This window comes from Heptranchias perlo, chromosome 12, assembly GCF_035084215.1.
Source record: "Heptranchias perlo isolate sHepPer1 chromosome 12, sHepPer1.hap1, whole genome shotgun sequence".
Taxonomy (NCBI): domain Eukaryota; kingdom Metazoa; phylum Chordata; class Chondrichthyes; order Hexanchiformes; family Hexanchidae; genus Heptranchias; species Heptranchias perlo.
The window spans coordinates 52,664,718-52,691,724 of NC_090336.1; the positions used below are offsets into that span (position 1 = coordinate 52,664,718).

At 42.2% G+C, this 27,007-nt stretch overlaps 1 protein-coding gene across 1 annotated transcript; it reads right to left on the minus strand.

Annotated features, from left to right (window-relative positions):
• Nucleotides 1–6,171: 6,171 nt before the first annotated feature.
• On the minus strand, nt 6,172–26,500 carry htatip2 (HIV-1 Tat interactive protein 2). Its single transcript, XM_067994105.1, has 6 exons — nt 26,340–26,500; nt 22,218–22,407; nt 21,195–21,302; nt 16,446–16,583; nt 12,862–12,923; nt 6,172–10,539 (listed from the first exon to the last, which is right to left on the minus strand). The coding sequence occupies exons 1-6, from the start codon at nt 26,462–26,464 to the stop codon at nt 10,314–10,316; spliced, it is 849 nt and encodes a 282-aa protein (XP_067850206.1). The 5' UTR covers nt 26,465–26,500; the 3' UTR covers nt 6,172–10,313.
• Nucleotides 26,501–27,007: the final 507 nt, after the last annotated feature.

A 27,007-nucleotide genomic window follows, 5' to 3' on the forward strand; every position in this document is an offset into this window, starting at 1 on the left:
TGGAGAGGGTGCAGAGGAGATTCACCAGGATGTTACCAGGGCTGGAGCGCTTCAGCTATGAAGAGAGACTGGGAAGATTGGGTTTGTTTTCCTTGGTGCAGAGGAGGCTCAGGGGGGACATGATTGAGGTGTACAAAATTATGAGGGGCATAGATAGGATGGATACTAAGGAGCTTTTTCCCTTCGTTGAGGGTTCAATAACAAGGGGGCATAGATTCAAGGTAAAAGGCGGGAGGTTTAGAGGGGATTTGAGAAAGAACTTTTTCACCCAGAGGGTGGTTGGAGTCTGGAACTCACTGCCTGAGAGGGTTGTGGAGGCAGGAACCCTCACAACATTCAAGAAGCATTTGGATGAGCACTTGAAATGCCATAGCATACAAGGCTACGGACCAAATGCTGGAATATGGGATTAGATTAGACTGGGCTTGATGGCCGGCGCGGACACGATGGGCCGAAGGGCCTCTATCCGTGCTGTATAACTCTATGACTCTAGACTGAACCTTCTTTGTACTGCCTCGAGAGCACGTATGTCTTTTCCTAAGTATGGACACCAAAACTGTATGCAGTATTCCAGGTGCGGTCTCACCAATACCTTATATAACTGCAGCAATACCTCCCTGTTTTTAAATTCTATCCCCCTAGCAATAAAAGCCAACATTCCGTTGGCCTTCTTGATCACCTGCTGCACCTGCATACTAACTTTTTGATTTTCTTGCACTCGGACCCCCAGATCCCTTTATACTGCAGTACTTTAAGGGGAGGTGGGGTGGCTATGTTAATAAAGGAAGGAATCACTGTAATACAGATAAATGATATTGGGACAAAGCATCAAGATAATGAAACAGTTTGGGTGGAGATAAGGAATAATAAGGGGAAAAAAACATTAGTGGGTGTAGTATATAGGCCTCCTAATAGTTGCAACTCTGCTGGAAGAAGTATTAATCAGGAAATAGTCGGGGCATGTAATAAGGGAACAGCTATAATTATGGGGGATTTTAATTATCATATTAACTGGACAAATCAAATTGGGCAGAGCAGCCTTGAGGACGATTTCATTGAGTGCATCAGGGATGGATTTCTTGAGCAGTATGTAACTGATCCTACAAGGGGGCAGGCAACCTTGGACCTGGTCCTGTGTAATGAGTCAGGATTAATTAATAATGTCCTCGTTAAGGATCCCCTTGGAACGAGCGACCACAACATGGTTGAATTCCATATCCAATTAGAGGGTGAGAAGGTTGATTCTCAAACAAGCGTACTGAGCTTGAATAAAGGAGACTATGATGGTATGAGAGCGGAATTGATTAAAGTGGACTGGGAAAATAGATTAAAGGGTAAGACGGTACATGAGCAGTGGTGTTCATTTAGGGAGTTATTTTACAACTTTCAAAATAAATATATTCCACTGAGGAAAAAAGGGTGTAAAAGAAATGACAGCCATCCGTGGCTAAGTAAAGAAATCAAGGATAGTATCCGACTAAAAACAAGGACATATAAGGTAGCCAAACTTAGTGGGAGGATAGAAGATTGGGAAGTCTTCAAAAGACAGCAAAAAGTAACTAAAGGATTGATTAAGAAAGGGAAGTTAGATTATGAAAAGAAATTAGCAAAAAATATAAAAACAGATAGCAAGAGTTTCTATAGTTATATAAAAAGAAAAAGGGTGGCTAAGGCAAACGTCGGTCCCTTAGAGGATGAGACCGGGAAATTAATGGTGGGAAACATGGAGATGGCAAAAATGCTGAACAAATATTTTGTTTCAGTCTTTACAGTAGAGGACACTAAGAATATCCCAACACTGGACAAACAGGGGACTCTACGGGGGGAGGAGCTAAATACGATTAAAATCACTCAGGAGATGGTACTCAGTAAAATAATGGGACTCAAAGCGGATAAATCCCCTGGACCTGATGGCTTCCATCCTAGGGTCTTGAGGGAAGTGGCAGTAGGGATTGTGGATGCTTTGGTGATAGTTGTCCAAAATTCCCTGGACTCAGGAGAGGTCCCGGCAGATTGGAAAACTGCTAATGTAACACCGTTATTTAAAAAGGGTAGTAGGCAGAAGGCTGGAAATTATAGGCCAGTTAGCTTAACATCTGTGGCGGGTAAAATTTTGGAGTCTATTATTAAGGAGACAGTAACGGAACATTTAGATAAGCATAATTTAATAGGACAAAGTCAGCATGGCTTTATGAAGGGGAAGTCATGTCTGACAAATTTGCTTGAGTTCTTTGAGGATATAACGTACAGGGTGGATAAAGGGGAACCAGTGGACATAGTGTATTTAGACTTCCAGAAGGCATTCGACAAGGTGCCACATAAAAGATTATTACTTAAGATAAAAAATCACGGGATTGGGGGTAACATTCTGGCATGGGTGGAGGATTGGTTATCGAACAGAAAGCAGAGAGTTGGGATAAATGGTTCATTTTCGGACTGGCAACCAGTAACCAGTGGTGTTCCACAGGGGTCGGTGCTGGGTCCCCAACTCTTTACAATCTATATTAACGATTTGGAGGAGGGGACCGAGTGCAACATATCAAAATTTGCAGATGATACAAAGATGGGAGGGAAAGTAGAGAGTGAGGAGGACATAAAAAACCTGCAGGGGGATATAGACAGGCTGGGTGAGTGGGCGGAGATTTGGCAGATGCAATATAATATTGGAAAATGTGAGGTTATGCACTTTGGCAGGAAAAATCAGAGAGCAAGTTATTTTCTTAATGGCGAGAGACTGGAAAGTACTGCAATGCAAAGGGATCTGGGGGTCCTAGTGCAAGAAAATCAAAAAGTTAGTATGCAGGTGCAGCAGGTGATCAAGAAAGCCAACGGAATGTTGGCTTTTATTGCTAGGGGGATAGAATATAAAAACAGGGAGGTATTGCTGCAGTTATATAGGGTATTGGTGAGACCGCACCTGGAATACTGCATACAGTTTTGGTGTCCATACTTAAGAAAAGACATACTTGCTCTCGAGGCAGTACAAAGAAGGTTCACTCGGTTAATCCCGGGGATGAGGGGGCGGACATATGAGGAGAGGTTGAGTCGATTGGGACTCTACTCATTGGAGTTCAGAAGAATGAGAGGTGATCTTATTGAAACATATAAGATTGTGAAGGGGCTTGATCGGGTGGATGCAGTAAGGATGTTCCCAAAGATGGGTGAAACTAGAACTAGGGGGCATAATCTTAGAATAAGGGGCTGCTCTTTCAAAACTGAGATGAGGAGAAACTTCTTCACTCAGAGGGTGGTAGGTCTGTGGAATTTGCTGCCCCAGGAAGCTGTGGAAGCTACATCATTAGATAAATTTAAAACAGAAATAGACAATTTCCTAGAAGTAAAGGGAATTAGGGGTTATGGGGAGCGGGCAGGAAATTGGACATGAAGCTGAGTTCGGATCGGTCAATGCCCTGTGGGTGGCGGAGAGGGCCCAGGGGCTGTGTGGCCGCGTCCTGCTCCTACTTCTTGTATTCTTTCGATTTGTGGTTGGGATCAGATCAGCCATGATTTTATTGAATGGCGGAGCAGGCTCGAGGGGCCGATTGGCCTACTCCTGCTCCAATTTCTTATGTTCTTATGTTCTCGCCATTAAGATAATAACTTGCTCTCTGATTTTTTTCTGCCAAAGTGCATAACCTCACATTTTCCAATATTGTATTGCATCTGCCAAATCTCCGCACACTCACCCAGCCTGTCTATATCCCCTTGTAGGTTTTTTATGTCCTCCTCACTCTCCACTTTCCCTCCCATCTTTGTATCATCTGCAAACTTTGATGTTACACTCGGTCCCCTCCTCCAAATCGTTAATATAGATTGTAAAGAGTTGGGGACACAGCACTGACCCCTGTGGAACACCACTGGCTATTGGTTGCCAGTCCGAGAATGAACCATTTATCCCAACTCTCTGCTTCAAACGCTAAACACTAATACAGAATATTTGGGCTGAACGAAAATGCAACATGGAAGCGAGTCAATGTAATTCTATATAACCCTATGCAAGAGTTTTGGTCTATCATTGTCATTCATCCTTCGATATTGAAGAGGACAGCTCGAATATCATCTCATTTTTTCCCAACAGATAGATGAGGTGGGAAGATTATTTATGTAACTGATGACGACTAGTAAATATATGTTACAATCCTTTTTTTGTAATGTCATGAATTTGAATTCCAGGCAGAAAAATTCTTCAACTCTGTGATTTTCATTTACAATTCCGCCCATTAATCTGTGCCACTTATAGTATGAGGACAAACATATTCAGAAGACTCTCTACCAATTTGATTTCCACTTGGGAAAGAAAACATATTGTGACTATGCTACTTTTTAATTAAAAACTAGCATAAAGTAAAGAGCAACAGAAGGCACCTGTCATTACCAATTACTGGATTCACAAATCCTGGAATTATCAGAAATGCAGACACGAAGCAACCTACAATCAGAATAAAATCTTTCCATCCAATAATCCCAGGTTTCATTATATTGTCCTAATGCAAGGCAACAAAATCTTTTGTACTTTGGGTCACAAATGTAAAGCCACAGGTGGATTATAGCATCAATGATTTTACACCAGTCGCTGCATGCTACTAACTTCTCATCTTGGCTGAAAACTTAGTTAAATATCGTTAACATTGTTGTTGATTGGAAGTTTAATGATGATCCAAGGCAATAATAGCTATTTATTTGTGTTAGCAGCTTGTCACCACTATTGCCATGAAACAAAATCAGGAGAGTTGAGCAGTTCTCACGGTATTGCTTCCATGTTAACCATTATTTTTATTCTTGTTATTACTCATATCTGCCTATTTATATGTTAGACTTTTGAATACAAGCTGAAGCACACAAACGTTGTCTTCTTTTGCTAAGTGAAAGTGTTGGTGTACAAGAGATTGGATAGAAAAAAGCAGACGATATCAAACAGCATTCAAAAGCTATCCAAATGCAGTAAGACTAACCATGAATGCATGGTACAAAAATACTGTAGTCAGCCCCATGTACTTTGACCATAGGACAGTAGGGGGTGTTGTTTTCAAGATTACCAAGTTTTAAAAGGATTATCACAATGCTTGCTTTAGATTTTAATTTTTGTTCTAATATATAAAATGTTAACCATCTTTAAAAAAAATCAAAAAATTAGCAAATTTGTTCAATGGGGTTGCCATGAAATCCACTTACTGTGGCTTCTGGGTTCAACAGGAGTTCCTTAAAAGCCAATGGAGCCGATTTTCACTTCGGGAAAAAAAAACAAACTCGGCATTAAGGAGGCGATAAGGGTCTAAAAATGGCGATGGTAGCCTTCCCGCCCGTTAACCGCGATGATCGGGCTGCTGTAACTTTCACAGAGGTCTAACGCTGGGCGAGGAGAGAGAGGTCAAAGAATGATAGAATGGTTACAGCACAGAAGGAGACCACTCGGTCCATCGAGCCTGTGCCAGCTCTTTAAGAGCAATCCAGTAGTCCCATTCCCCCGCTCTTACCCTGTTGCCCCACAATTTTTTTCCCCTTCAGGTATTTATCCAATTCCTTTTTGAAAGCCACAATTGAATCTGCTTCCACCATCCTTTCAGGCAGCACGTTCCAGATCATAACTGCCTCGCTGGTCGAAGCGCCTGCCTGAAATAAGCAATAGGCCTCTTTCCTATGCAAAATCGGGATCGTAATGACATAGTTAGGATCCAGATTGCAACTTTACAGGACACATGGGTGGAGCTTGCGACATGAACGCTCGGCCTATACATACTGGCGATACGATCAGGAATCAGCCAGAAAATCTTTAAAAATTGATTTTCTTTTGTGGAGCTGAAAAGAGCAGGAGCACTTCTCCTGGATCCACAAAAATACATCCGGCTGCTGTTATCCCAGCCTCGCCCCCCGCCCCCCCGAGCATCTGCCTGGGAGCCCCTGCCGGCATCCCAATCAGTCGACATTCCCGAGACTGAAGGGCAGCGAGTTGCAACAGAACGGCCATTTGGCGTCCCGCAACTCGCCTGCCAAATTCAAGGCCTGGGCCTCAGAATCGTAGCCGCCTCTTCGCCATGGGAACCAGCGGACGGCCAACTCAGTAGTCAAAATCGACCCCAGTATGTACTCAAAACTGTGCAACACAAACATAGTATCAACACTCAAATTTAAATGCGTCCCTTTTAAAGTGATGAAAGGATTGTAAAGGTCAGATGCATGCAAGATTTTTGAATTTATTGAAAGTAACTTTGAAAACAATTTCAAATTGCATTTACATTCACTTATATAACAGTTTCTTATGCAAATGGATGAAAGGCATACATGCTCGACAATGTGATCCTGATTTTTTTTTCTGTTCTAAAATGCAAACACTGCAACGCAAAAAAGACACGCAGAAATTTTGACAACTACCAATTAAAGCACCTTTGGCATTAGGAACATGGCAACAATTTGCCAAAAATAAAGAGATGTCAGAGCTATTTGCAACTTATGCATGGAGTCCCAGATTGGCCTCGAGATATTTTTGTTGCACCCATTCTTACAAAATAGGAGTTGGAAGTAAGCCATTGGATTCCAGGATTCTTTAAGTGGGAGAATTGGAGATATTATTGGAACGAATTCTGAGGGACAGGATAAACCGTCACTTAGAAAAGCACGGAATAATCAAGGACAGTCAGCATGGATTTGTTAAAGGAAGGTCATGTCTGACTAACTTGATTGACTTTTTTGAGGAGGTAACAAGGAGGGTCAATGAGGGTAGCGTGTTTGATGTAGTCTACAAGACTTTTTGACAAGGTCCCACATGGCAGACTGATCAATAAAGTACAGATCCAAGGGAGATTGGCAAGTTGGATCCAAAATTGGCTCAGTGGCAGGAAGCAAAGGGTGATGGTTGACGGGTGTTTTTGTGACCAGAAGGCTGTTTCCAGAGGGCTTCCGCAGAGCACAGTACTCGGTCCCTTTTTGTGGTATATATTAATGATTTAGACTTAAATGTAGGGGGCAGGATTAAGAAGTTTGCAGATGATTCAAAAATTGGCCGTGTGGTTGATAGTGAGAAGGAAAGCTGTAGACTGCAGGAAGATATCAATGGACTGGTCAGGTGGGCAGAAAAGTGACAATGGAATTCAATCCAGAGAAGTGTGAGGTAATGCATTTGAGGAGGGCAAACAAGGCAAGGGAATACACAATAAATGGGAGGATACTGAGAGGTGTAGAGGAAGTGAGGGACCTTGGAATACATGTCCACAGATCCCTGAAGGTAGATAACGTGTTTAAGAAGGCATATGGAATACTTTCCTTTATTATTAGCCAAGGCATAGAATATAAGAGCAGGAAGGTTATGCTAGAACTGTATAAAACACTAGTTAGACCACAGCTTGAGTACTGTGTACAGTTCTGGTCACCGCATTACAGGAAAGATGTAATTGCACTAGAGAGGGTACAGAGGAGATTTATGAGGATGTTGCCAGGACTGGAGAATTTCAGCTATGAGGAAAGGTTGAAAAGGCTCAGGTTGTTTTCTTTGGAACAAAAGGAGGCTGAGGGGTGATTTAATTAAGGTGTACAAAATTATGAAGGGCCTAGATAGAGTGGATAGGTTTAAAGTAATTGGTAGAAGGATTAGAGGAGAGAACCTCAACTCATTTAAGAAGTGCCTGGATAAGCACCTCAAGTGCCATAATCTACAAGGCTACGGACCAAGTGCTGAATAGTGGGATTAGGCTAGGTGGCTCATCTTCGGCCGGCGCGGACACATGGGCCGAATGGCCTCCTTCTGTGCAATAAATTTTCTATGATTCTATTCTATATGGTAAGCTCCTGTTTCTCTTTTCTTTCCATACCACCTCCCACCACTACTTTCAAGACTCCACACAACTTTGCTGGGGCAGGTTTTATCCAATCTCACGCTTTGGCTCATTTAAAAATGTGCAATAATTTTTTTAAATAAAAGTATATTTCTATTAAATTTGCCTGCCCATATTGCCCGAGCAGTTGCCAGGAAAACACTCTTGATTTTGCAGAGTTGCTGGGGTGACAATGTGCTGACATTTTTTAAGTATAGATGTGCTTTCTTTTTAAAAAAAACATGGTTACCATCTTACCACAGCCTGTGCTTCAGTTCTGTGAGACTCATCAAAGTGCTCCTTAGTCATCCACGGGGATGAGACAGCCAAAGATAGCAGACTTGTGGAAAAGTCACTAATTTGGTGACACAGCAGCAAGCGCAACAAGGTTAAGGCAAACCTTTGAAAAATCTCACCACGATCTACTAAAAGCCACATTTTCCCCAATATACGGACAGAATCCTGAAAATTATATATTCAAATTGAACCCAAAGTTAATACAGCATTAAATAATTGCAGACTTTTTACCATTTATACAAATACAAAATAAAAATCACAACCAATTTAGGTACGAGGATTTGAGCGAAGTAGAAAACAAAATCAAGTTAATACAAGGTTATGGCAGCACATGTCGAACAGAATACAAGACACAGTAACCGGAGGTTTTTTTTGTGCTCTACCCATTTAGAATTTCAATTCTTTGCTGACAGGAATTACGAAGCAATCACTAAAACCTGATATGCCCTGTAATGATTGAGAACCAACATAGCAAATACTCAACAAGCTGTTATACCTTCAAGAAGGAATCACTAGTTTTCCACAATCCCCAATTATTTTAAAACATAGGCAAAGTATACTTCACACTGAAAGACTTTTTCCCTTTTAATAAAATAGGATAGTCAACTGAAAAATGAGGGTGATAGAAATATGCACCACATTCCAGAATGTGCAACAATACAAGAACATTAAGACAGAACAATTAACATGTGTGAAATATATATGTATTTTTTCCCTTCATAACTAAACCACAAGAATTAGAAACAGAAGGCAGATTATAAAGACCACATTTTTCAGTTAGACAACAATGAGTTTCCTGAGACTGTAAAGTTAGTGCTTAAACTGATTAATGCACCATCAAAATTAAAAATGTAATGCACAGCAGGACAACAGTGAGTGACAGAACAGAGACTTTTGCCTGCAATTTCTCACCCAGACAGCTCATTCTGCCAACCCATCTCGAGCACAACAGGTGGCAGTGAGGCACTTCATCAGAAAGGACTGAAAGAGGTCTCCTACCCATCCCCTCACCGAAGGAATGGTGAGGAGGGGGAATTAAAATATCATCTGCATCTCTCCTCCCCCCACCAAAAAACCAAAAGGACTGAGAACAGGTTATAGAAATCATGTACTGTCATGTCTTTTAGAGCAGCAGACATAGTGAAGTATATAGAGAAGGAACAAAATTCAGCCTATAATAATTCCATCATTGGGATTGGTCAGGATCTGTTTAAAGTCTGATTGGCAGAATTTGTTCCCCACTTCTCCAGGTTACTGTCAAAAAAGTGTGAATTTGCATTTATATAGCAACTTTCATGACCTCAGCACATCCCAAAGTGCTTTGCAGCCAATTGACTATTTTTGAAGTCGAATCACTGATGTTATGTATGGAAACACAGCAGACTATTTGCGTACAAGGCCCCACAAACAATGAGAGAAGTGATCAGATAATCTGTTTCCGTGGTGTTGGTTGAGGAGTAAATGTTGCCTAGGACACCAGAAGAATTCCCAAATCTTCTCTGCTCTTCTTCAAATAGTGCCATGGGGCCTTTTGTGTCTCATCTGAAAGACGACACCTCCAACAGTGCAGCACTCCCTCGGTACAGCACTGGAGTGTCAGCCTGGATTATGTGCTCAGGTCTCAAGGGCTTGAATCCACAACCTTCTGACTCAGAGGCAAGAGTGCTACCACTGAGCCACAGTTGAGTTAAATAAATGTGAAACGCTCATCAGACAATTCGATCTCAGATCAGTAAACCCTGATTAAAAACACAACAGGTGGAGTAACTACTAAATAATTCACCTCATGAGGCTTAGATAAAAGTGCATCTGGTGACACAGCTCACCACAGTTATAAAGTATTGGACCATGGAGTGGCAAGACAACAAGCTCACACCTGGAATCTTCCACATGCGGACTTGCAGATTTCAGCCCCACCACTGCAAGGAAGCAGCAAGCAGAAGCCAGACACTTCCTGCTGAAAGGTAACAGCAGAGAGTCACCACAGGCCTCATGTCACAGACACCCCTCCTGGGCAACTGTTACAAAGCAATATTAACAGAGACATGGGAGAAGCTTGCTTGTGCACCCTCTCCACTAGAGATGGTAGGTTCCCAGGGAGACCCAAACAAGAGGAAGGAGGCAAATAACTCAAAGAGGGGGGGGGGGGGTAAAAGAGAGCAGGTGGGAGAAAGGGGGTGCTCTTACAAAATAATGCCATAAAATGCACTGCTACTTTTCTTTAGTTTTTCCAAGTTTACTAAGATGGTCAATATCCTCATTGTGAAACAATTCCATTTTTTTGTCACATGACAGTAAAACATTGTTCACCATGGCTTTTGCTACCACTAAGACAGGGGTTGTTATTGAAGTTGGAAACATGTAAGCTATAGGGACAAGGAATTTTCTTGCCATCCATTCCATTGGTCTCGATTCTTGTCTGTCGCACATCAGAACTCTATTTTAAAGTCAAAGTTAGAAAAAGAAAAAAAAAAGTATATTAGCAACTGTAGAGAAATATTTTTCTACCTTATTTAATGTGAATTGTAACTACATTTCATTTAGCAGTTTTCTTCTTCTGAAAGCGGTGACTTGTGGTGGGGTACGATTACATTGGCAAATTATCAGTGCCCACTTCATGGTGGTCCCAAACATTTCAGATCAGGCTGATCTGAACTCACACAATACCCACACAGAAATCAGAAGCTCTGGCAGCTGTTCAGCCTCCTCTCAGAGACACATGTGCCTCCACTATCACTCTCGTCAAGGTCAGCTAGTTCAGCATAGATAGGGAATGAAACTGGGATCTTCCTGGTCTATATGGCTCAGCATTACATCGGAAGGTACATTTATCCATCGATCTATCAAAGGACCGATAACACTTCGAATAGTAAGTTGGTGGCTGCTCCGTTGCATTGCTCAAGGGAAGTCAGAGGATATGTTGTTTGATAAGAACAAGAGCATGCTGCAGTATTATGAAGAAATGGAAATAATAAGTGATTGAATTTGGGATAAAATTGTAAATTGGAAGATTTTTATATCAATGTGGGGGGGGTTTAAAAAATGAAACGTAATGTAGAATAAATTAATGTGAAATACATAAAATTGTGCGGTAAGATGTATTTATGTATATATAGTATCAAAATATAGAATTCTATCCATGTGTATAAAGTATTGAATGTATTATTTTGTGTATAAAAATTATATAATAAAAGTATTGAATTTTCTATTTGTGCACTATCACTTTCTCTGACAATGCGAGTGCAAATATGAAGTTGGATGTGTGATGGTCAGAGAGGGTGGGTTGGGATTTACTCAAGTGATGGAGAGGTATGAAACATTAGATAAGGCAAGAGGAGGCAAGAGTCAGGCTGTGGAGAGTAGAAAAAAGGTTGTGGCAGAAAGTGCTGAAAACTTTGAGGAGGAAAGTTAGGGGTGCCAGGGAATTTGACGGTGGTGAGCGGTGAGCAGAAAGAGGCTATTGAGATGAGGTCTGAGCAAGAATGGAGAGAGGTTATGACGAGAATGGGGAGGAAAAAGTAGGGAACAAATCTAAAAAATAAATTTATATGCAATGAGGTGGAGTATCTTGGGAGGTTTCGTTAAAAAAGAGCCGCAAATCAGGAGTAGTGTTGAAGAGCAAAGGGATAGCAATTTAAAAAAAACAAAACACACTGGAGATTGGAAAATAAAAATATCAGGAGTAAAAAAAGAGCTAGAGTAAGAGAAACTAGGAGCGGAACTTAAAAAGGAAATAAGGGAGCTTTACAAAAAAAGTGTGACACAAAAACCCACAGATAGCTAGAGCAGTACTTTAAAAAAAACTGAACATAGGAACAGGAGTAGGTCATTCAGCCCCTCCAGCCTGTTCGGCCAGTCAATAAGATCATGGCTGATCTGTATCCGAACTCCATTTACTCGCCTTGACTCCATATCCCTTAATACCCTTAGCTCGCAAAAATCTAACGATCTCAGATTTTAAATTAATTGAGCTATCATCTACTGCTTTTTGTGGGAGAGTTCCACACTTCCACCACCCTTTGCGTGAAGAAGTGTTTCCTAACTTCTCTCCTGAATGGCCTGGCTCTGATTTTAAGGTTATGTCCCCTTGTCCTAGACTCCCCCACCAGCGGAAAATGTTTCTCTCGATCTACCCCATCAATTTCTTTCAAAATCCTAAAAACATCAATCAAATCACTCCTTAATCTTCTATATTCCAGGGAATGCAAGCCTAGTGTTTGTAATCTCTCCTCATAATCTAACCCTTGGAGCCCTGGTAACATTCTGGTGAATCTGCACTGCACTCCTACCAAGGCATGGTGCCCAGAACTGTACATCGTACTCTAGACATGGCCTAAGCAGGGCTTTGTATAGCTGCAGCAAAACTTCCTCCCCTTTATATTCTAGCCCTCTAGATATAAAGGCTAACATTCCATTCGCCTTTTTGATTAATTTTTGTACCCGACTGCTACATTTTAGTGAATCCACAATTAAAAACCCACAAACACTGATGATGTGCCTAAAAATGAACAGCAAAGCCAAACTTTAAAAAAAAAACACTGGAAGCAGCAGTTATAAGGGAAACAAGAGCTATACTAAAAACAGAAACACTGGGAGCAACATTAAAGAAATACACAGGTACCAGCAGCAAGGTTAAAAACCAAGCATCTATTTGCTGGGACTGACATTCATTGCTGTTCCTTTGATGAAAATGTAGAGGGGCACTTAAAAATAGGCAGTGCACAAATTAACACAATATCACTGAAGGAAATGTACTTACCCAGGGCGAAAGATGCTGTATCGATCAAAATTCAGCCCTTCGATTGCAGCTTCCACCAGACCCTGATTAGGAGTAAACAGTTTTAATATATAGACTCGAAACTGATTTTAGTGGCAGTTATTAAGAATTCTCTTTAGCAACCTTCTGTTCTTGCCAATCCAGGTTTGTTGATTGGAATTTTTTTTTTAAAAAACAAGCTAACGTGAGCAGGAGGACAGGCTTGGAGACATTATTGTGCTAAACTGGGAAGCAGCTGAATTGACATCGGTAGAAAGGTAGTCATTGGATAATGTGTAAGTACAGATGAGGGAGGCGAGTCAACCCATCGAGTTCGTACTTCCACTGAAACCAAGGATTTCCCCATCACAGCATCGAACTGCCTTTTCAATGATTTGAGTTTTTGTATCCACGATCCTACCGGAACAATAATCACTCTCTGCATGAAGAAATATTTCCTGACATTAGTCCTGGACTTGCCTTTTACCTGTTTATATCTATGTCCCCTTTTCCTGCAGTTATGGCCTTAACTTAAAACAATGCTCTCGAGTTGTCTTTTCTATTCCAGTCTTGTTTCAGAGTCAAGAGGTTGTGGGTTCAAGCCCCACTTTGGACTTCAGCACATATTCCTGGGCGATATTTGGGTGCAATACTGAGGGAGGACTGCATTATCAGGAGGTGCCGTCTTTCGGATGAGATGTTAAACAGAGGCCCTCTCTGCCTAATCTGGTGTTTCAGGTAGCTGTAAAAGTTCCCATGGCAATAGTCAAAGAAGAGCAGGGAGTTCTCTCAGTGTTCTGATCAACATTCCCCCCTCAAACAACACGATTAAATGCAGATGAACAATTATCATCATTTACCATTTGTGGGATCTTGATATGTACATATATGCAAATTTGAGATGCTGATGACAGATTGAATACAGGAGTTGGGATGTCTTGTTGAAGTTGTGCAAGACATTAGTAAGGCCACACTTGGAATACTGTGTACAGTTCTGGTCACCCTATTATAGAAAAGATATTATTAAACTAGGAAGAGTGCAGAAAAGATTTACTAGGATGCTACCGGGACTTGATGGTTTGACTTATCGGGAGAGGTTGGATAGACTGAGACTTTTTTCCCTGGAGAGTAGGAGGTTTAGGGGTGATCTTATAGAAGTCTATAAAATAATGAGGGGCATAGATAAGGTAGAGAGTCAAAATCTTTTCCCAAAGGTAGGGGAGTCTATAACAAGGGGACATAGATTTAAGGTGAGAGGGGAGAGATACAAAAGGGTCCAGAGGGGCATTTTTTTCACTCAAAGGGTGGTGAGTGTCTGGAACGAGCTGCCAGAGGCAGTAGTAGAGGGGGGTACAATTTTGTCTTTTAAAAAGCATTTGGACAGTCACATGGGTAAGATGGGTATAGAGGGATATGGGCCAAGTGCAGGCAACTGGGACTAGCTTAGTGGTAGAAACTGGGCGACATGGACTTGTTGGGCCGAAGGGCCTGTTTCCATGTTGTAAACTTCTATGATTCTATGACATTGATATATAAAAACAAATTCATTCTTTTATATCGATTGGGTCTCAATCACGTCCTTTCAGGGCTGAAGAGTTGAAGTTTTTTTAACCATTTCTCATAACTCAATATTCTGGCCCAAGGATTCAGCCTTGTGGCCCTCCCCTGCACCATCTTTAGGGCTTTGATGTTTCCTCGTGCCTTAAACGACCAGAACCAAACAGTGCCCAATGTATGGCCTGACCAAAGCATGATGGATTTAGACTTGTATTCTGATTTAGCAATGCAGCTTAGCATTCTATTAAATTTATCACTGCTCTACAAAGCCTAGACCCATTAGGGGTAAACAGTGCATTGCACACATGCTACACATCTCCTAATGCACACCACAAAAACCCCACACAACCACAGAAAAAAAAGAGAATAATGTTCTATGGATGCAATTCCATCCTTGAAACAAATTTGAAAATCATTACATATAGTCAACTCAGCCATGAAACAAAGCTTTCCGCAGTCTAACAAAACTCTTCCACTGACCAAAAATAAAAATAAATCCTTGAAAGATCTCTGTATAGCCCAAAAGCAAAGATATCAATGAGTAAATTATTTAAAATACATTGAACTTCATAAAAGTTGAGAAATAGATCAAGTCTTATTCCATTTAGAGTGTGGTAAAGATGTACTTGCAAGTATAATTTACACTGCTGATGGAGTGAAGAATTTAACCTCAAAACGCTCATTTCTCTCTCGGAAGCTGACCAACCTGCTGTATATACATTTTTGTTTAAACACTGGGCATAATTATGTATACCCTGTGTTGGCCCAATAACAGGTTTTTGTCCACTTTGCACCAGAGATAAATCAAAATATTTTCTGAATGGTGAGAAACTAGGGACTGTACAGGAGCAGAGAGATTTGGGAGTCCAAGGACACAAATCATTAAAAGTCAGTAGACAGGTACAAAAAGAATTTAATAAGGCTAATGGAATGTTGGCCTTTATCTCAAGGGGGCTGAAATACAAAGGGAAGGACATTATGCTTCAGCTGTATAAAGCCTTGGTCAGACCCCCATCTGGAGTACTGCGTTCAGTTCTGGGCATTGCAACTCAAAGGATATATTGAGTTTGGAGGCGTTGCAGTGCAGATTCACTGGAACGATACCGGAGCTTAGAGGATTAAATTACGAGGACAGGTTACATAAACTTGGCTTGTATTCCCTTGAGCACAGGAGATTGAGAGGTGATCTGACAAGGCGTTTAAAATGGTAAAAGCATTTGATAGGATACGGAGAAACTATTTCCTCTGGTGGGGGAAAATGAAGAACAAGAGGACATAATCTTAAAATTAGAGCTAGGTCATTCAGGAAGCACTTTTTCACACAAAGGTTGGTAGAAATCTGGAACTCTCTCCCCCCAAAAGGCTGTCGATGTTAGGACAATTGGAACTTTCAAGACTGAGATAGATACATTTTTGTTAGGTAAGGGTATTAAGGGATATGGAGCAGAGGTGGGAAAATGGAGTTGAGGGACAGATCAGCATTGATCGAATTGAATGGCAGAGCAGGCCCAAAGGGCTGAATGGCCTACTCCTGTTCATAATGTGCCTATGGTTAGTTGTGTTCCTCCTCACTTAACAGTAAGATTCACTTGTATATGAAAAGCTAGAAAGTAGTACCCAAGTACTACTTACTTGCACAAAACTTTAGTCCAATTGTGCAGTGCCTTGACACTTTGAATAAATGAACTACTATGATTCACAAAATATGGCTGTGAAAGTCATATTTCAGAAAGGTGCTGGAAGAGCACAGTGACATCTCATTTGTTGTACTTGGATCCTGGCTTTCTATTTCAATCTCTTGATGATAATGTCACACCAAACCAAAATTGCCAAATGTCACCCTCAATATGCCGTGGAATTTGCACTGCTCTGAGGCGGTGAGATCCAAGTAGTTAAGTGAGTCACTGTACTGCTGAGTAGTATAGTGATGTACTATCACTACTGCCCAAGGGCAGAATCACCAGACCAGCGGTAGCTTTGGACGTCTCATCAAACCCAAAATTTTATATTACACGCCAAAATTTTCCTACCTTAGTTTTTGGATACAAAAGCGAACTGTTCTTATTTGCTCCTTTTGAGGACTCCAAGTTAAAGTGAGTGCATCCCCCAGCTTTTGCGAGTTGGGCTGACTTTAATACGTAATCATAATCCACTCGAATAAAACCTTCCTGCAATATAAGGAGAATAAAGATTGTATACACAGAGTTTGAAATTCAATCACAGCTATGATTCACATGGGCACAAGAGCACAGCTCTCCTCACTACTGTTTTATACTGCTGATGTCTCCTGTATCTCTCGTTTTTTTCAAAATATAACTTACATTTATATAGCGCTGTTAACATAGAATCAAGTCGCTTCAAAGAATCATAATCATAAAATGGATGCCGAGCCAAAGAAGGAGGAGATACTAGGAGAGTGACCAAAAGCTTGGTCAAAGAGGTAGGTTTTAAAAGGAGGGCATTGAAGGAGGAGAAGCTGGAGAGGCGGAGGTCTAGGGTGGGAATTCCAGAGCGTAGGGCCCAGATGGCTGCAGGCACGGCCACCAATGGTGCGGCGACGTGAAGTGGGTGTGCACAAGAAGTTAGATTGAGAGGAACGCAAAGTTCTGGGGGGGGGGGGGGGGGGGGGGAGGAAGGGAGGGGAAAATGAAAAAAAGAGTGTAAGGGCTACAGGAAGTTAGAGATATGGGAGAGGAGAGGTCATGAAGTGATTTAAACACGAGGATCAAAATTTTAAATTGGAGGCGTTGGGGGCCCGGGAGCCAAAATAGTTCAGCAAGGACAGGGGTGAAGGATGGGTGAGCAGGACTTGGTACAGGATAGGATATGAGCATCAGTGTTTTGGATGAGCTGACCTTTATGGAGGGTGGGAGGATGATGGGAGGCCTGAGAGGAGAGCTGTGCAACAGTCGAGTCTGGAGGTGTCAAAGGCATGGATTAGGGTTTCAGCGGCAGATGGGCTGGGGCAGGTGATGTTACAGGAGGTGGAAGGAAGCATTCTTTATGGTGGAGCGGAAAAATAATAGAGTGCAACGGTTATTACAAGTTACATAAAATTATAGAGAGTTCACAGCACAGAAACAGGCCATTTGGGCCAACTGGTCTATACTGGCGTTTATGCTCCACACGAGCCTCCTCCCACCCCTCTTCATCAACATATCCTTCTATTCCTTTCTCCCTCATGTGCTTATCCAGCTTCCCCTTAAATGTATCTATGCTATTTGTCTCAACTACTCCTTGTATTCCACGTTCTCACCACTCTCTGGGCAAAGATGTTTCTCCTGAATAATAAATAAGTCGGTTTAAGAGTCACACCTACGGTCCCAATTTCAAACTCCAAAAGCTTGATGTGTGCACAACTGCTGAACACTTTTTTTGTACTTACATTTGATGAAGACAACATGACAACTACTTACCACTACCAACAGCATGTGGTTGATATTAGGTGGTGTCAATATAAAAAATTGTTCAAGAAGGTACAAGGAAAATTTTTTAAAAGCTGGTCAACGAAGAAAGTCAAAAAGACTTTTAATGGCAACATTACTTTTCTTTACGTTCACATAATTCAAGTATTGCACATCCATAATGCATAGCTTTAAGTGTATGCCTAATGTTACTAAACAATTTTAAACCCTCCACTTTGTCTATTTTTCTCAAAAGCTCCCAAACTAAATTAGATCACGAGGTTTATCATCTAAACTCACCACAGGCCTCAGATTTTGTATCTACTTTTAAGTGTTTTAAGCTAATTGAAAGAAGAAAAAAGCTTTATTTAAATATTGAGACTGAATAAGTAAAAATGTTTGTCGCCATTTGACAGTAGCCAATCAGGTCCATAAATGTTCTGCTGCTAAAATTACATTTCAATTGTTTTTTTTTACAAAGGTGTAATAAGTTACCTCCCACATTGATTTGTCAGACACTTCTTTATCCTGTGCCATTATGGAAATGCTGAATGGCATTTGGTGCCACACTGATTTCAGCTGAATTCATTTCAGTTCCCCTCCCCCCACCCCCCCACCCCCATATGCCAATAGCATATTTTAAAGGCTATAGACAAGCAGACCCACACACAAGACAACTTTAAAGCCTCAAAAGTGTTGAAAATACAAGTCAATTATTCGATACCTCCGACACTTGAATTAAACGACGCTCGATTTCTCTGCCCTTAGTTCTTGGTCAATGTTCTAAAACGGAGTTCAGTTGACAGCGGCCCACAATGGTCACTTGATGAAATCTGAACTGACATAAATACTGGAGCTCACTTTAAATCCGATTACGCAGCTACACCACATCAATACCAGCCCAGCCAACAGACGCTGGCGTCCCTTATTCAGAAATGCTACTAACAAGGAACAACCCCTTGCCTATGAACAAGAGCCCACGCCACAACCTCGTACACCCACGCTCAACCATCATCCCCTCTCAATAGCTTCTGCTTGACAAGTTGCCTTGCTGCTTTTTTTTTTAAATGAATCTGCTCCCAACAAAGCAAAATATCGCCTTATTAGCAGCCAATAGACTTAATCCTGAAATTTCCAACAACAAAAAAGGAAGCTTGCGTTAGGTTCCCTAGGTGACTAAAAACACAACTTCATAGGGGAGAATTTCAATAAAGACAATGACTCAAATAAAATTGAGATGTGCTCATCCATGGCAGTTACACCTCAAGGGACACTTTCAGGCTTCGAAAGACAAATTTCAATTTATTCTTAGGGACATGAAGGGATATAAAAAAAAACTCAGCAAATTAAATAAAAAATGAAAATGCTGGAAATGGAGAGCAGGTCCGTCAACATCTAAAAAGATAACAGATAGGTCAATGTTTTGGGTAAAGACTGTCAGAATGCGATAATACGATTAAGGAATAACCTCTTCCCTATTAGGAAGAACCCATATTACTACCTCATGTACCCTTGCTCAATACCCTTTAGGGTCTTTAACTAGTAAGTAAAATGTACTGAGTTATTATATTAATCAGAACAGAGCAAAGAGAAAAATCTATTTTGAATATAAAACTTCATTTTAAAAAAAAAGAATTCATAAAGGAACTCTCCCAATGAGTCCAAGGTTAAACATGCAATGCCACATGGCACAGAGTCAATAATGACTAGGAAGATTACAGGTTTAACCCCTGGTCTATTACTAAGATGACAATCTTCATAAGCCAGCATATTTATCACTACAGGAGTCAGTGGCTCTGATCTCTGGCACATTACAGTTAACTAAAAAAAAACTCACGAGAATCAATTCACCCCTCCAGAAGAACTGAAGCCTTTAAAACAGCCAACTAATTCCTTCAAAAGCATTTCCCAGATTTTATATTTCCTCTCTAACCCAATATCCTATTAAATATGCTTATCCTCCAAACTACAGAAAAGCCTCTTAATGTGAGTATTACACTGCCTCTGAATTGACAGGAGTTGATGTGCAGATTGGATCACAATAGTAGCTTCTTTTTCCCCCCAAGGAAAACAGGATCTCAATTTGTTACCATAATCTGTGACTGAAGCATATTCATACTACATTAGCTAAATAGTAAGAGAAAACACTGCATTTAGAACAGCTGATAGAGAAAGAGGAGCTCTATTTAGCAGCTAATGAAGTGGGTGGGTGCACTTACCCTGGAAAGGATAACACACATCCTACTGTGTTACGTGATAACATCAAGGTAATATCCTAAACAATGCTAATGGAGTTTGAATAATGTAGACATTATATGGACCCATGTGAGTGATTTTATGTAATAAATCCAAAATTAGTCAATGCCCTCCAGGGCAGCAGTACATAAGAACATAGGGCCAGGAGTTGGCCATTTTGCCCTTCGAGCCTGTTCCACCATTTTATGAGGTCATGGCTGATCTGTGACCTAACTCCATACACCTGCTTTAGCCCCATATCCCTTAGTACCTTTGGTTAACAAAGATCTAGCAATCTCAGATTTATAATTAACAATTGAGCTAGCCATTTGCAGAAGAGTGTTCCAAACTTCTACCATCCTTTACATGTAGAAGTGTTTCCTTACTTCACTCCTGAAAGTGCTGGCTCTAATTTTTAGGTTATGTCCCCTAGTCCTAAACTCCCCAACTAGCAGAAATAGTTTCTCTCCATCTATCCGATCAGTTCTCCTTAATATCTTGAAAACTTCGATCAAATTACCCCTTAATATTCTAAATTCCAGGGAATACATCTAGTTTGTGCAATCTCTCCTCATAATTTAACCCTTGGAGTCCAGGTATCATTCCAGTAAATCTACACTGCACTCCCTCCAAGGCCAATATATCCTTCCTAAGGTGCAGTGCCCAGAACTGAACACGGTACTCCAGGTGTGGTCTAACCACAGAGCAGGGTCCTGCTCCTGATGGCCATCTAGCAACTCCTGGTGGAAGTGGACATGTCTTGGCATTGGGTGAGCAAAGGATCAGTCTCGTAGCTAGATGACACTTACTGTGAAAGCATCACACATGAATAACGGCCAATGAAGTCAGGTACAGGAGGAAACCAAGAACCATGGGCCCATACCCCAGCCTGCAGCTAATTTAAGCAGAGGAGGAGAGCAGGAAAACTTAAATTGATGAGAAAAAAAAAGTTAGAGTTGCATGGCTTGCAAAGCATTGTAGGTTATATCTGTTATATATAAAATCAGTCATTTTATGTTGCCGATATTATTGCAGCATAATAACAGATAGCAGCTTCATGCAGTTGAATCAGCACCAATACCAGAATTTATTTTACTGAAGAATATTATAACTTCTAAAGAAAAAAATACTTTTCTTTACCACACCAGCTTTGGCCCTGGTTGTCCCCAAGCAGCAGAATCCGACATCATGGCCTTGGAAAGCAGGTGCATAGTCATCTAGTTGCTCAAAATCTACAATTTCCTGGATCTGTTTAAATTAAAAAATATATAATCAATTCTACTGATGAAAAAAAAAATCCATTTAAAGCATGAACAGCAAATTTAATAATTGAATCTAGGGTTCCTATTATTTAATAGCAGCTGATGAGAAAAAATAACTTTGTCAGCTTTCCAGCCGTGCAAAAACTGACAGTTCCTCAGGACAACTACCTTTTTCAGGAGATATCCCTGAAAACGAATAGCTGATCAAAGTTAGACTGTCGTATCTTCCTCTGCACCTCGGTGGCTAATGGTTCATTAGTCATTGTTTGCTGCCTGCCACCCTTGCACACTGACTCCTATCCAAAAGGAGGTAGCAGATAGTTTTTGATACACATTTTTTAAATATACAACTCAAGTCAAAGTCAAGACATTGGAAGTTAGCCAACTGAAGGAAAAGAGTACCTCAGCTGTTCAGTGCCTCTCCCTGCCAGAACAACAAAGGGAGTTTGCTGATGGGTAAACAAGCAGGGACCACAGTTTGGTGGACAGTGTGAGGAAATACCATGACAAGCAAGAATTCCTGAGAATGCCCATTTGGAGATGCTGATCTGAAGCCCAAATGAATTCAGTTCATTATGACACTTGAAGTCAGAAATCTATTACACAAAGAACAGAGAACTAGGACTAGGATTATAAAAGGGCAAGAATTGTTCCGGTTACTACATCCGGAAATCGGAAAGATGCACTTCGAATGCAATTACGATGTTGCTACATATACCATCCAAAGTAATTATTCCCCCAATGTAGTAATCGAAGGATTCAGGTGTTCGAAGTTTCACGGTCATGGCTCAAATGTGATCCGAACCATATGATTTGCTACTGCTTTGTACCACATTCCCATCTAGTTGCTCAACATAAATTGTGATCTTACATAGCATTATAAAGTCATACTAAAACCTACCACATTCTCATACATTGCATCCTCAAAGGTTAGTTTTCTACGGCCAATAAGCGTGACTTTGGAGAAGAGCTGACTTGTCACAATCTCCGCCAGCAGTACTTTTCCCGTCTCCCCTGAAGCTCCAAGAATGAAGCAAGACTTATTTAGTGTCTTATACATTTCTCGGAGATTATTCATATCCTGGGACATTCTGCAACAAAATAAAATCAATGAATGGTAAACATTAATTACCTCTTTGCGATTATAAACTGTCCAGTTTTAAAAAAATAACGGATTAGTAAAAGTGATCACTGCAAACAGACAATATTCTTATCCTTTTCAAATTATTCTCCCCTTTACCTCTTCTGAAATTATGGATCATGCTAGACTATGGGCCAGATATTACCATGGCAGCAGGTTCGCGGCGGGGGGTCGATTGGGCATGTGTGTAAAATCAGTCCGCTTGGCGCGCAATCGCAGGCTGATTGGATCCACTTATCTGTTCTTCCGGGTTCCCCGCTGCTAAGCTGCGCGGTGGGCTGACTGCGCATGCACAGTAAGGTCTGTCAGCTGGAGGAGCTCTATTTAAAGGGGCAGTCCTCCACTGACTGATGCTGCAAGAAATAGGAAAAATTACAGCATGGAGCAGCCCAGGGGGAAGGCTGCTCCCAGGTTTAATGATGCCTCACTCCAGCTCTTATTGGATGGGGTGAGGAGGAGGGGGAGGACAGAGATCTTCCCCCCGGCGGGCGGGAGGAAGCGGCCTGCCTCTGCCACCAAGGCCTGGCTCGAGGTGGCAGAGGAGGTCACCTGCACCACCAACATATCGCGCACCTGCATACAGTGCAGGAGGCGCTGCAATCACCTAAGTAGGTCAGCCAAAGCGAGTACACTTACTCATTCCCCTATACTCCGTCTGCCACATCACCGCCCCCACCCCACATCTCCTTCTGCACAGCCAACACTACTCTGTCACATCACTCCTCATACCCACTCAAAGCTCATCCTCATCTTACCTGCACTTACTCACCTCGCCAGTACTCATCCCGCCACTACCACTCAACCCAGTCCTCATACAATCTCATGGCTCTATCTCATACTCACCCCCTCATGCATCTCTTTCACAGTCAGCCTCACTCAACCTGCCACGACCTGTGCTGCAGCTACAGGGCATGCATCACATATGTGCAGTAGGAAGCGTAAGGCAAACGTGTCGTGAGCATGAAGGGGATGCACAAGGGTGTTTGAGGGTTTGTCATGGTTTTTACTTATATTTAATTTCTGATCAACTCACATTACATATTATATTGGCACCACTACTGCCATGTCTTTGCGAATCTAGTCTGGTTTGTGCAATAATGCCCTTTCCTGAGGATCACAATGAAGACCCACAACTGATGCCACCCATTGTGTCACTGCAGAGTGGGTGTAAGTGTATTTGCAGGGCTCTTTTGTGCAGACGACTGAGAGATGTAGGCGATGTCCCCAGTGGCACCCTGGAAGGATGCGGAGGAGAAGTTGTTGAGGGCAGTGGTGACTTTGACAGCGACAGGTAAGAAGATGGTGCTCGGGCCAGCCGGGAGCAGCTCGGCATGAAGGAGGCTGCAGATGTCCACGACTAAATGTCGAGTGACTCTGAGCCTCCGTGTGCACTGCTGCTCAGAGAGATCCAGGAAGCTGAGCCTCGGTCTGTGGACACTGTGGCGAGGGTAGTGCCCTCTGAGACGCATCTCTCTCTGCGGTTGCCCTCCCTCCTGCTGTGCAGGTAGATGTGTCACAGCACTGTGTTATGGAGCTCCACCTGTCAGAGGTGGACGTCGTGGCCGGCAAGGCTGTTCGCCCTCCAAGGAGGTCATGACTGCAGCTACGGAGGCCCCCATCCGGAAGATGCACATCTGAGGGGGTCCGCAAGGTAGGTACATGTGTCTGGACACCGGGGTAAGTATGCAAGTTGGTGAATTTTATTATTAGGAGGAGGGTGGTGGAGGCCAAACTTTGTCCAAGGTGACAGAGTAGCCTCCTGCAATGAGTGAGGTTCTTCCCCCCCCCCCCACCTGTCAAATGGATCTTTGCAGCTGCCACAGGCTGATGGCTGCAACACGTCCATTTGAACTGGGAGTGTTTCCCCCAGTACGGGAAACGGTCCCAGTTGTTTGCAAAATCCACCCCTTCTAAAATATCATGTTAATCAGGTCTCTAAACGACCTGAAATACCTAAATAAATACCTTAATTGGCACCCCGCCAGCTTTAATTGCCAGCTGGAGTCCCACATGCATGTCAGCGCGTCAGTGAGGAATCCGGAAATGGGGCGGGTTGGCGCCGGGCTCCCGACCCGCCCCGGAATCCCCGATTTTCGTCGCCCCCCCACCAGGAACGCACCCGATTGCGGGTGCTAAAATCGAGCCCTATAGTTCCATTGGCACTGATCTGCTAATACTTTGCCCAAGAGCCATTTCTTCATGCGTGAGCCTGAATAGTATAACCAAGCTTTTTGAGCATGAAGCACATCCCATCACAGTGCATCCAAACCCTGGCCTTACCAACAGAGGCACATTTTCAGCAAAGGCAACTGGATAGTGATCAGGACCAGTGACTGGCTGAGTTTCCCTTCTTCCTAACCAAGAACAACTGAAGCCAACTGTAACACTCCCAACACCAACAGCTAGCTCAGATCAACAAACTCAATAAAGGTCAGGGATTGGCCTTGGGACCGTCCTAATTTCTGCATTTGAACAGTGAAAGTATTAAAATTAAAAACACAGCATTGGGTTGAGGACAGAAGTGCTTTCTGTTCCCTCCCTTCCCAAAGTCAATAAACTCTCCCAAACTCTAAGGGCACTATCACAGTTTTAAACCCCTGTACACACACCTGGGGCCACTCTGCCATAAATTGCAAATACACTCAGTCCTGCCTCCACAGAACTTTAGAATCAGTGTTTAAGAGCAGCCAAGATAGCAATTCAAGGGTAGTGAAGATGGAATAGTGCTGGTTGAGTTGAGTACAAAGCAATACCCAGGTAGAACTGTCACTTCCAATTTAGTGACTAGGCAGGCTAAATTACAGAGCATAGGACCATAAGAGATAGGAGCAGGAGTAGGCCATTCGGCCCCTCGAGCCTGCTCCGCCACGTAATGAGATCATGGCTGATATGATTTTTACCTCAACTCCACTTTCCCCATATCCTTTGACTCCCTTGCTGATCAAAAGTTTGTCTAACTCAGCCTTGAATGTATTCAATGACTCAGCCTCCATAGCTTTTTGGGGTAAAGAATTCCAAAGATTCACAACCCTCTGGGAGAAGAAATTCCTCCTCATTTCCATCTTAAACGGGTGACCCCTTATTCTGAGACTATGCCCCCAGTTTTAGATTCCCCCATGAGGGGTAACATCCTCTCAGCATCTAACCTATCCAGTCCACTCAGAATATTGTATGTTTCAATAAGATCTCCTCTCATTCTTCTAAACTCCAATTAGTGTAGACCCAACCTGTTCAATCTTTCCCCATAAGACAACCCTTCCATACCCAGAATCAACCTAGTGAACCTTCTCTGAACTGCCTCCAATGTAAGTATGTCCTTAAATAAGGGCACCAGAACTGTATGCAGTACTCCAGGTGTGATCTCACCAGCACCCTGTACAGTTGCAGCATGACTTCCCTGCTTTTATGCTCCATCCCCCTGGAAATAAAGGCCAAAGAGCAGGGCCACTCCCAAAAGCCACGACAAGGAAAAAGTCTCAGAGCAACTCCCTGCCACAAGAAGGAACCTGATCGAAATGATCAATTGTGCCTGTGTTTTGAAGGTGATGTTTCTTTGGCCGACGGGCTGCAGTTCCCGCTGGTCTGAGCAAACGGAATAGGTTGCTGCAAATTCTGGGACCTTTTCATATTTAGATCATATATCTGGAGTGACAATTTATAACGGAAGTGCGACTTGCCCACACAAACCCCTTGAGAAAAAGTTACAATTGTCAACGGACTGGTGCTCACAAAACAGATCCACAAGAGTTTGGGTTTTTTTTTGAAAGGAATTGAGATTCACACAACACGAAAACACACTGGAATCAAAACCTGGAGGAGTCAGTGGGCCTCCTGCCCCCAGTCCCAGTCCCCAGTCCCCGCACCTTGCTGGGAGTGCTTTACCTGTGAGTGGGGAGAGCTCCTGAATCAGGGTCCTCCAGCTGATACAACACACACACGAGTGAAAGGACCAAGACACTGAGTGAAAGGACGGCCGAATCAACACCCCTCCCTGCAGCAAATGTCATCCCCGCCCCCGCTCTCAGGAGGTTCACTGGACAAGCAGCGTGTGCTGAGCGGGAAGCCGTGGGTGCTGCTGCCCCCTGTCCTGGAGGACACGCCGGCGGGAACTGCAACCCGCCGGCCAAAGAAACATCGCCTTCAAAACACAGCCACAATTTATCATTCAGATCACAACTTTTCGCTGTGAAGAAGCGCAACAAACAAGAGGTATCACTGGACTTTTAAATTTAAAAAAAAGGCTAAAATTTTTTTCCAAAACGGCATTTATCAGAAAGCTTTTTACTGGTAGATAATAAACAGCACAATTCTATCCATGAGGATAATTCTTCTATTATACCTTCTATTGATTCTATATGCTTGAGGCAGCAAATTATTCCAACTATAGATCTTTTGGTACTTTCTTACATGGACAAACATTATACAAAGTTTGATTACAGCAGAATAACACAAACATTAATTATAAGAAATTTATTTTAAATAATTGAAACCCACAACATTGGTATTTGATTTATTGTTGAATTCTGCATTGTATAGTGGACAATCAACTT

Bases quoted from the DNA above. Each gene is read 5' to 3' on its own strand.
- htatip2 (XM_067994105.1), bottom strand. From the start codon at position 26,464: ATGACATTTGCTGCAGGGAGGGGTGTTGATTCGGCCGTCCTTTCACTC. The intron at 22,408-26,339 runs GTAAAGCACTCC...ATTTTGTTGCAG, and splicing joins GGAGCTCTCCCCACTCACAG to AATGTCCCAGGATATGAATA. The intron at 10,540-12,861 runs GTAAGTACATTT...ACTTTAAAATAG, and splicing joins TACAGCATCTTTCGCCCTGG to AGTTCTGATGTGCGACAGAC.